The sequence below is a fragment of the Strix uralensis genome, chromosome 18, assembly GCF_047716275.1.
Source record: "Strix uralensis isolate ZFMK-TIS-50842 chromosome 18, bStrUra1, whole genome shotgun sequence".
NCBI lineage: Eukaryota > Metazoa > Chordata > Aves > Strigiformes > Strigidae > Strix > Strix uralensis.
This window is the reverse complement of record NC_133989.1, coordinates 5,532,402-5,542,697: the sequence shown is the minus strand read 5'-3', so window position 1 is coordinate 5,542,697 and position 10,296 is coordinate 5,532,402. Positions and strand designations below refer to the sequence as shown.

Genomic DNA, 10,296 nt, shown 5'->3' with positions numbered 1-10,296 from the left:
AAGAACGTAATGCCTCATGCATTAGTCAACAGCAGAAGTGTCTAGGGGAACACACACATTCTGTAAGTGTGCTCCATTTCCTCCCGTGCAGTGGGACAGGTACATGTGCTGTGAAGACACACAGCAGCAGGAACACGCAAACACCTCCCCCAAACCAGCACAGCTGGAAGTATGACTTCGGCCCCCAGGCAAGCACGGCGGCAGTGTCACCCTCCATTCCCACTGCTTTCCAGTGAACACGTGTCCCTCTTCCCCCCAGTAAAGTGACAAAGTGGTAACACAAAGGACAACCAGTAGCTGTGTGATCAGAGTACAGCCCAGGGCTTTCTGCGCCTCCTTCTCCAGCTCTTACAGGATGCCAGGTCTCCAGCTCCCGCTTCACTGCTCAGTGTTCAGACAGCTCTGGAGATGAGATCCCCTGCAGCACACCCACAGCAAAATAGCCTGCTTCCAGTTTAGTTGTAACCCAGCCTTGCCAAACTGGTTTTTCACTGAGTTAGTTTTGTTCCAAGCACAAATGGAAGATGAACACCATGACAACAGAGAATTTTAAAGCCAACAGTATACCACTTCCTGTGGAGAGAACTGACAGATATTTTTAATTATTGAAATTACATGCCTATATTCTCTTTTGACATAGGTTTTAGTGCAGAAAAGTTTTAAACAACAATTAAATTTCTCATTCATTATGTATCTGGAATATCAGCATGAAATCCAACAAAAGATTTGCCTTAAAGACATGTCGCTACAGAATGGTGGACTCTGATAACAGTCATGTATTTTTAACATAAGAGAAAGATAAATGTCTCTGCAAATGGAGTAGTTGGTTTCAAGAGGAACAACACTTTCCACACATTCATTTAACAGAAATTACATTTATTAGCATGCTGCTTTACATAGAGAGGCAAGTTTTACAGTTGATGTGATGACATTATATTGCAGAGTCTTGAGCTTGCCTACAGCTTTGCAGTTTGCTGTTAAGAGTATTCACCACAGATCAGTTCCTATGGGATTTAAAATACAAGTTATTCAATTCAAGAATACGTACAAGGTGTGCTTCAAACAAAAGGTAATAACATTTAATCTCAGATCAGGACTAGAAGCTGTTCTACTTGGAACAGGAGTGATTTCAGCTGCATGCGATATATGCAATGTCACAAATAAAGGTACAAGTAGCATCGATCTTTCACAGACAGTAGATAACCCTTAAGCAAATAAGTCTGCTGATAGGGGAAACAGTAGTTCAGAGAGGCTGTCTGTCGGGAAACCTATGAACATCACCACAGAAACCCAGCTGTTTTGCTTAAACCGTAACAACTTTGACCAAACACCAAATCGTTCAAAGCAGGGCTTGATGGACAGAACATCTCACTTTACTGAGCTAATGAGATTAAGCAGTTTCCTATCCCACATGTAATCAGGATGCTGAGACATCTGCACACATTTGCACTAAACCCGTCTGAAATCCATTCCAGTTTCATGCATGAAGATCAGAGCTGATTTGCCACATACAGCACGAAATGACACAAGCAGCTAGGTGCTTCATTAACCTTACACTGGGAAACCAACACTCCTCCTATAAAAAGCTCTAATAAGGCACCCCAGCCCACTCAATTTACTTACATTTTATTCCTTCTTGGGTTTCACAGTTTTCACAGTGGCCATCGCCGCCCTCTCGGCCTCCGCTTTGTACTGAGGCTTCATTGCTGCTCTAACAACCTGAGCACAGATCTGGGAATACCGGATGTAACTAGAGATAGGAGAGAAAAGGGAGAAGAAAACGGAGGTGAGGATCAAACCCGTCCCAAAAGCTCTTCTGCCTCCAGAAGCGCCGCTGTGACCCCGCCAACCCTCCCTGCCAGGCCCTCGCCTCCGGCCGCTACAGTTATCGCAAGGAAGTCGCGAGAGGGGCCTTGTCGCCGCCCGGCGGGTACCTGAGCCCGGCCTGCCGCCAGTACGCCACCATGGCTGCGGCTCCTCTCCCGGGCAAGGTCAGCGCCCACCGGAAGGGGAAGGACCACAGCGCTGCGCTCTAGCCAATCAACAAGCAGGACTGAGCCTTTAGCCAGTGGGAATCCGCATTACCTCAGGGAGTCTGACCAATGGCAACTACCATTCTCTCCTCCAGTCACAGCGCCCTCCCCTGCAGCGACCAATCAGAGGGCTGAATGAGGCCCGCGAACCCCGGCCTTTCCCTCTGAGGAGCCCCGGCCGCCGCCGGCCGCTGCCTTGCAGCCGCGGGAGCTCAGCGCTGACCCGCGGCAGGGAAGCAGGAGGCGCCCAGCCCAGCCACAGGGATGTGGTCGGCACCACACTACACCGACGCGTTTCTCCCAGTTCCCTCTCGTAGGAACTGTGTGGGAAGGTTGGGGCCTTCCCTGTTTGGGAAGGTCTCAGCTCCGCCTCCAGGTGTGGCCAGCTGGGACCTGCCTCGGGGGTCCAAAAAAGCGGGTGTGCGTGTGATCGTCCGTGATTCAGAGCCGGTAATTTGTCAGAAACACACTACGCGTCAATTAATTAAAGAATAGAAATTAAGGCCTGATTCTTCTATGAGGCTAATGGCTAGTTATATAGCACGTACGTTAGTTACATCTTAATTCATTCCTAAGTAGTTCTGTTGTAATTAATAATCCAAGCAAGTGTTTAAAAGCATGTTTTCTTTCAGCTAATTCATTACCCCTCTATGCCATCGGTTCTTAGCGTTTTCTAGATAAGACTGCAAAGAAGAAAGTGGTTTACAAGCAGTGGAGCCTATGGTTTTTATAAACAGACTGTCTTCCGTTTGGAGTTTTAATCCATGCGTGGCCAAACTGCGCAATATTCAGTCTTATCCCATCAGGCATGATGTTTTAGCAAGGGATTCTTTTGTATGTAAAACCATTTATGCACACACCTGAAATTATATTCAGTCATTTGCGCTAAACAAATACATGAAAGACAACATAGCAAACTAGAAGCTATCATAGTCTGTCAACACTTAATGGAAAAATAGACAATTTTCCATATAAAATAAGCAAAAAGTTATGAGAAGACTTGAATCATGTTTGATAAGGAAACAATTTGGTCCTAATCTAATGTTCATTTAAATAATTGGGACTAAGGATTTAAGGAGATTATGGATTGGGTTTTTATTAAATCCTTGCATTTAAGCATGTATACATCTTTTCTCTATTCCTTCTGTCCAGAGCCAAACCACATCAAAAATAGATACAAATCCTCCAGAAGCTGTGCAGATCTTGAGGAAATGCTGGGGACTTTGGTTCTTTTTGCACAGAGGCTTTGTGTCAAACGCTTTGCACAAGTCCAGGTAGATGATGTCAGTTGTTCTTCCCTTATCCCCCAACGCTATAACCCCGTTGTAGAAGGCCACCAAATTTGTCAGGCAGGATTTGCCCTTAGTGAAGCCATGTTGGCTGTCACCAATCACCTCCTTATTTTCCATGTGCCCCAGCAGTTTCCAGGAGGATCCGCTCCATGATCTTGCCAGGCACAGAGGTGAGGCTGACTGGCCTGTAGTTCTCCAGGTTTTCCTTTTTTCCCTTTTTCAAAATGGGGGTTATGTTTCCCCTTTTCCAGTCAGTGGGAACTTCACTGGACTGCCACGACTTCTCAAATATGATGGATAGTGGCTGAGCCCCTTCATCCACCAGTTCCCTCGGGACCCGCAGATGCATCTCATCAGTCCCATGGACTTGTGAACCTTCAGGTTTCTTAGGTGGTCTTGAACCTGATCTGCACCTACAGTGGGGGGGTCTTCCTTCTCTCAGTCCCTGCCTTTGCCTTCTGTGTCTTAGGTGGTGTGGCTGGAGCACTTGCTGGTGAAGACCGAGGCAAAAAAGTAATGGAGTACCTCAGTCTTCTCCATATCCCGGGTAACTAGGTCTCCTGTTTCCTTCTGGAGAGGGCCCACGTTCTCCCTAGTCTTCCTTTTATCACTGATATACCTTGTTTTTCTTGTTGTCCTTGATATCCCTTGTTTTTCTTGTTGTCCTTGATGTCCCTGGTCAGATTTAATTCTATCAGGGCTTTGGCCTTCCTAACCTGATTTCTGGCTGCTCCGTTTCTCTGTATCCCTCCCAGCCTACCTGTCCTTGCTTCCACCCTCTGTAGGCTTCGTTTTTGTGTTTGAGCTTGTCCAGGAGCTCCTTGTTCATCCACACAGGCCTCCTGGCATTTTTGCCTGACTTCTGATCTTTGTTGGGATGCATCACTCCTGAGCTTGGAGGAGGTGATCCTCTGCTACGTCAGTCTGTCTCCAGGATAGCATATGACAGTGAGAGAAGACTGCCTAATAGTGCATTAGTAGGAATACTAACCAGGAAGAAAGAGTGGAAAGATGTAAAGAATTTCCCATCCTTAATTTGCCTACTTAATCTCTCTGCTGAGATTACTGAAGAAGACTCTAGTTAGTGCCAGTTGTGATGACATTTTTGAAAGTGGACACTTTAGGATGCTACATTACTCTAGTTCCTTCCATTTGGACTAATGATTTGTGATTTTTTTTTTTATACTGCTAAACAACTTTTCTCCTACTGAATTCAGGATTCATTTCTAAAATCCATGTATTACAATCTTTCCTACATACTTTTAAGGAAATAAGAAGCATAAATGAGACCGAAAATAATTCTTATTTCATGCATTTATTTCCTTATTTATTTTTTCTGTGAGCCCTTTTTATCCTAATTTTGAGACAGACATGGCATATTAGAGCAAAGCTTTCCAACCTGTAAAAATTAAATCAGTTAAAAAATATTTGTTATGATGACAGTGCTTTTAACACAGAAAGGGTACCAGTGGTATGATATTGAAACAAAACATACTTGTTTTCTAAAACCCAACTATACCAATGATATCAAAAAGATACAAGAAAGCACCAAAGATTTAAGGAAGCCTCTCTCTGCTACTTATGGAACACATTTGATGCAACACAACTGCACTACTTACATATATTGATAAAGGGGATGTAACATACAAATGCTGTTTTGATGGTAACTTCTGATTATTTGATAGCTAAAATAGTTATCAATAAGATTATTTTAAGCCTCGTGGGTAGCCCAGGCCACAAATACGGCTTGGCAGAAAAAAAGTCATGCTAGCAGAGTTGGACATCTTTCTTCCAGCTACGTGTCCCTCTATTCCTGCCCCACACCTTCTCCTATTCCTCTCCCTACCCTTGTCTCTCACCTGCTCTTTTTCCCCCAGTTTTCTTTTCCCACCACATCTTCTCTCTCTGTACCTCCACATGAAGTGCCTCTGCCTGCAATTCTGTGCAATGCACTCAGATTTAAATCCATAGTGGAGATATACAACGTGGATGCAATTATTTGCATGTTTAGCTCTGTTTAGTATTTGTTGATCTCGATAGATAAAAATTCAGCGTTAATTATAAAAGTTAAACCTTTGGGAGAGGTACCATGCTGAGACAGAATGGAAATTAGATTAGTGACAGAAGCTGTGCTCTACAAAAATTCCACAATATATATTGATGTTTAGGCAGCTGTAAACAAGGCACCATTATAGATTTGTGCAACCTGTTTTGATGCTGAGTTCTGTTTAGATGCCAGGATATATTTGTAAAGCCCTAAACTTTCCTCAGATAAGAACTTTCAGAGACAGAATTTAGGAAAGAGCATATAAAGGAGGAAAGTTTAGAAAGATATAGAGAGAGGTAGCAGAGAGGAGGAGGGATGTGTTAAGAGGGTTAAATGCTGAGATCAAGAGAAGCTGAAGTGGTGCAATTAGCAACATCCAGAAATGTGACAGCGGATAGGTCTGGGGGAACTAAAGATGGGAGATTAGAAATGTCCAAAGAAACTGAGGAGGTGAGGGAAGAAGCATCCTGAAAGGTGAGATTGGACACATCCAGAAAGGGTGTAGCAATGAGATTAGAAACATCCTCAGAGGTCAATGAGGATAATTCAGAGGAGCCCTGAAACATGAAATAGTTAAAATCAGTAAGATCTAGTGATTCTGAAGAGGTTGAGGAGGTGTGGTCTGAAACACATAGTGTGGATGGAGGCACTGTACAAGAAAAGTCCAAGGAAGCTGAGGAGGCGTGACTGGAAACATCTAGAGAGGATGAAGAAGGGAAGCTGGAAAGGTCTAGAGATGGTGAAGAAGTAGGACTGGAGAAATCTGGGGAGGGTATAGAGGTGAGACTTGAGAGATCTAAGAAGATTGAAGAACTGTCGCCAGAGAGATCCAGAGAGCCTGATGAAGTGAGACTTGATAGGTCCAGTGAAATCGAAGAGGTGAAACTGGAGCGCTCCCAGGAATCTGAAGAGGTGAGACTGGAGAGCTCTGAGGAGGTACTGGAGAAGTCTGAAGAGGCTGAAGGTGTGAGACTTGAAAGGTCCAGAGAAGATGAAGAAGTGAGACTGGAGGAGTCCACAGAGGACAAAGTGCTCAGACTGGATAAATCCAAAGGATCTGAAAAGGGGATTTTAAAGAGTTCCAAGGAGGCTGAGGTCTTGACACTGGAGGGGTCCAGGGAGGCCACAAAAGTGAGACCAAGTAGGTCCAGGTAGATTGAAGAGATGACACTGAAAAGCCAAGTAAATCCACAACATGACTGGTGTTAAATCAGAAGTATCTTAAACTAAAGATATCTTATAACATGCCAAAACAAAACAAAAAGACATAATGAACCCAAATAATATTACTTTTGAAAATAGCTAAGCATAGAGTTTTAATCTTTATGTCTCTTATTGGTTTCTCTTTTGGTGCAGAAAAATAGTAATAGGAGCTAGTAATTAAAATTAAATTAAAAATAGTAATAAGAGCTCACAGACTTATTTAGAATATTGCTTCTTTACAGAGGACCAGTACAGAAGTACAAATACAGACTAATATGTACCATAGAGCAGACATTCTTCTATCCTGGCATGTCTCTAGATTTTAGCATCTATGAGAGTCTGACAAAAAATACCCTCTTGTCAAATGCCATCTCCCTGTCCTGAAGGTCTGGAATAAAAGAATAGCTGTGTAATAGAATGGAAATTAAAATGTTTTTATTGTTCTTTTCCAGATACCATAGGATATTCAGATACCAGGCTGCTTGTTGGTTATGGAGAGAGATTTAAAAAAAATACATTGTTGTAAAAGGCAACAAGTCAAACTGGGCCTCTGACTGTAAAGGTATGAGGGATTATTTCCTTTTGATTCATAACATCTAACTAAAAAACATGGATCTTCCTGGTGACGCTAACAAAAATGTCAAAGAAAACAGTATTTTTCTTTGCAGCGCGTGCAGGATTTATTTTTGAAAGCTACCAGTATGCTAGACTGGTTCTGTGACTAAGAAATGAACATTTCAGCAACATCAGTTCTAGTAGTTTTTCAGATAAAAAGAGGTCTTATTTTATTTCTTATATTTTGTACCTCTGGACATAAAACCTGTACTGTAATAACAGTAATTTTAAAATTTGTGGTTAGTTTGAATCATTTCATTAAAATATCCTAAAGAGAAGTTCTGATAGAAGGCAGACATCTAATTAAAAAGGGACCAGAACAGCTTATATTCCAGTTCATAAAGGTGCATCTAATTATAGTATGAGATCTATGGCCTTCTCTTGACTCAAGACTGTGCTGCAAAGCGAAGAACAGTTGAAACCTGCTGTTGTCTTTCCAGACATAGGCACAGGAATGCACGTAAAGTTTTTCAGAGAGCCATCACAAAAGCATTTTATGGACCAAGAAAGTGATACACACTTACAGGAGGCTGCAGCTTCTCAGGTGAATACACCCAAGCTTTGCCCATCTTATTACACAACTGACATCCAGGTGCGTGTATAATGGATTTAACATAATCACCGTGGGGGGAACTCCCACTGAGGTCACCTCTTAACTGAAGGAGGTGTCTGCTGAACATGGACTGAAGTTGACAGGAATGATGTCTTACTATTCAAATATTAAAATTGTGGGGATTTAGCACAACACAAAAATTACCAGACTAAAAAAAGAGTTGCTTATGTACCAATGATGAGAGTTCTTGATTACACTTAATATTTATTCATAATGCATCTGTAATTCTAGAGCTCATGCAACAAGGTTGTAATTCTATAAAGAGCACAATGTTTAAAGATCAAAAGGCAAAACAAATGAATTTTTCTTAACATGCATAATTCGTGATGAAATTACAAGTTTGCTTGCTGCCCTATATTCTTAATAAAACAATAAAAATAATTAACACCTTAAAAAAATCCCTTTGTAACTAACAACACTATCATTTTGTGACTGTCTTTATCTTTAATCTTAAAAATCTCTCAAGTGCCTTGTACAGGGGAGAACAAATAATTATTCAAAAGGCAAATTACAATACAGTAAAAAGCCAGTATCAACATGATTTCCACACACTATAAATTCCATCGTCTCTTCACTGTGTTCCTTCTGCCATAATTTAAGATGGCAAAGTTATTGCACATTTTTCTATGAAATAACGCTGTCAAGAAACATGGAATTATGGTCACTATTGTATAAAATGTGCAGGTCAGTAACAAAGCTTCCTACCTTTGATAGCTGTGGATTTATCTTCTTTCTCTGCCTGTGTAAGCCATACTGGGCTGTGCTGGTAAAGCTCTGCTGTTCTCTCTGCTGATGACCCTAATCTGTTCCACAGCTACTGGAAATCATGCCATACTGGTAACAATAGGCTTATCTCCTATTAAATCTCCTCCTGTCTAAGTACTGCACTCTGCACAGAGCACCAGCAGAAAACATACTCCAAAATCAGCTCTAATCCTAAGATAAAGTTGCAGTTATGTGCTGTTTCTTATTACAGGACAACATTTTGAAGGTTAGTTGACAAAGCAGATGAAGACATTAATTTCTAACTTTTGGACACCTGGATTCAAAGTAAAAATAATTTTGCAGTGTCATCCAAGTTCTCAGCTCTCCATTCTACAAAATCTGGCATAAACAGTCTCTGGAGGGACCCAGGATCTGCAGAGCAGAATTCAGGTACAATCAGGTTCTAAGAATCTTGTGCATTACTTCCTATTTTAATATGTTTAATAACTTTTGTTAGCTGTGTTACTTTTTAAATGTTGTTACAACAACATAACATGATAATGTAAAACATTCTGTCCACAGTCAATGATAATATTGAATAAGAGTTTTAAAAACACCTAGGTGACATAAATGGCTGGAGCCTGTTTTCAGAAATTGTTAAGTCTCATATGTGCTCGCCCTTCTTTGAAAGACAAGGGAGACTCAGGATCCTAGGTAAATAAGGGCCATTATTGCGTCTCACTTCGCGGATAGGGAAATACTGTCTGTGCAGTAGCACCCTGCTTCCATTTGTTCTGTCTACTCTTTCACAAGAAAAGCAGAGAAATTGCGTAGCTTTCCGCATGTCCCTCAAAACTGGCAATTATAAATAGAGAAAATAAAACTGTATAGAGCATTACGCTAAGAAGGTTACGTGCTTGTAGCACTTCAGCTAGATCATTCGGAATATGACACAGCTACAAAACATAAATAAATTCCAAGTAGAGGTTCTGATACACACTTCCTTAATCCCAATTTCACAACATACCTACTAGATTTTGCTGCAGCTGCTATATGTAAATAAGTTTAAATCTAGATAAACCAAAGCAGTTATCTCACAGGTAAGTAATATCTGCATAGTCCCCAAAAACCCGTTAACAAGAACTCACCCAAATGATGCTATTTGTCATATTATATAACAGATTTCTTACCAGGGTATCTGCAAAGTTGAACAGGCTCCAGGAATAACAACATTCACAGCAGGGGCAACTGTTTCCTTTAATTTGGTGTAAAAAGGATTGGGTATCTGATTAGGAAAATATTTACTACATTTGTCATTCATTTTATTATATTCTAGCTGATATATTCAGCTGGATAATATATACATATTATTTAGCTGATACTATTTTTTTAGCTCAGTGCTTTTAAACTTTTTGATTAAAGGACTGTCAAACCTTGCTGAAGAAAATGTAAAAAAGCCTTCTTGTGCTGAGCTTGTAATATATGTGTCTGAGATGAAAGACTTTAACTTAACAATGTTACTGTTTTACAAAACTGTAATTTTTACTCTTGTAATAACATACATTGTTTACAGAATCAAATACTCTTCCTACTAGATGCAGTATGAAATTATTGTAGTACACATTGCAGAGGCAATACAATTTCAGCCCACCCAACAGCTTCCTATAGATAAGGAGATCCTCCATTTCTTCTCTTGCAGCATGTCTCACTTTGTTGCTGGCTGCCTAAAGATTTTATCACCACTCATATTCATGGTTTTTTGGCTCAACAAGTTGACGTGGCTCAACA

The 10,296-nt window shown here is 41.0% G+C and overlaps 2 protein-coding genes across 3 annotated transcripts; both read right to left on the bottom strand.

The window, feature by feature from the left end:
- Positions 1 to 859: 859 nt before the first annotated feature.
- On the bottom strand, positions 860 to 2,059 carry ATP5F1E (ATP synthase F1 subunit epsilon). The gene is made up of 3 exons (XM_074888516.1): positions 1,935 to 2,059; positions 1,624 to 1,750; positions 860 to 1,004 (listed from the first exon to the last, which is right to left on the bottom strand). Exons 1-2 carry the CDS (start codon positions 1,964 to 1,966, stop codon positions 1,627 to 1,629), a joined length of 156 nt encoding a protein of 51 aa, XP_074744617.1. The 5' UTR covers positions 1,967 to 2,059; the 3' UTR covers positions 860 to 1,004; positions 1,624 to 1,626.
- A 1,242-nt stretch (positions 2,060 to 3,301) lies between these two features.
- Positions 3,302 to 10,211, bottom strand: LOC141951819 (uncharacterized). Of its 2 annotated transcripts, none has more exons than XR_012631458.1 (2): positions 8,509 to 8,600; positions 3,302 to 6,542 (listed from the first exon to the last, which is right to left on the bottom strand). XR_012631458.1 is itself a non-coding variant. In XM_074888514.1 (2 exons), the coding sequence occupies exons 1-2, from the start codon at positions 9,827 to 9,829 to the stop codon at positions 5,702 to 5,704; spliced, it is 972 nt and encodes a 323-aa protein (XP_074744615.1). In that variant the 5' UTR covers positions 9,830 to 10,211; the 3' UTR covers positions 3,302 to 5,701. The 2 variants fall into 2 exon arrangements, 1 of the variants encoding a protein (XP_074744615.1); XM_074888514.1 differs by lacking the exon at positions 8,509 to 8,600 and adding an exon at positions 9,699 to 10,211.
- Positions 10,212 to 10,296: the final 85 nt, after the last annotated feature.

Bases quoted from the DNA above. Each gene is read 5' to 3' on its own strand.
- LOC141951819 (XM_074888514.1), bottom strand. From the start codon at position 9,829: ATGAATGACAAATGTAGTAAATATTTTCCTAATCAGATACCCAATCCT. The intron at 6,543-9,698 runs GTAAGAAATCTG...TTGGCTTTTCAG, and splicing joins TCAACTTTGCAGATACCCTG to TGTCATCTCTTCAATCTACC.
- ATP5F1E (XM_074888516.1), bottom strand. From the start codon at position 1,966: ATGGTGGCGTACTGGCGGCAGGCCGGGCTCAG. The intron at 1,751-1,934 runs GTACCCGCCGGG...TCCTATCTCTAG, and splicing joins TGGCGGCAGGCCGGGCTCAG to TTACATCCGGTATTCCCAGA.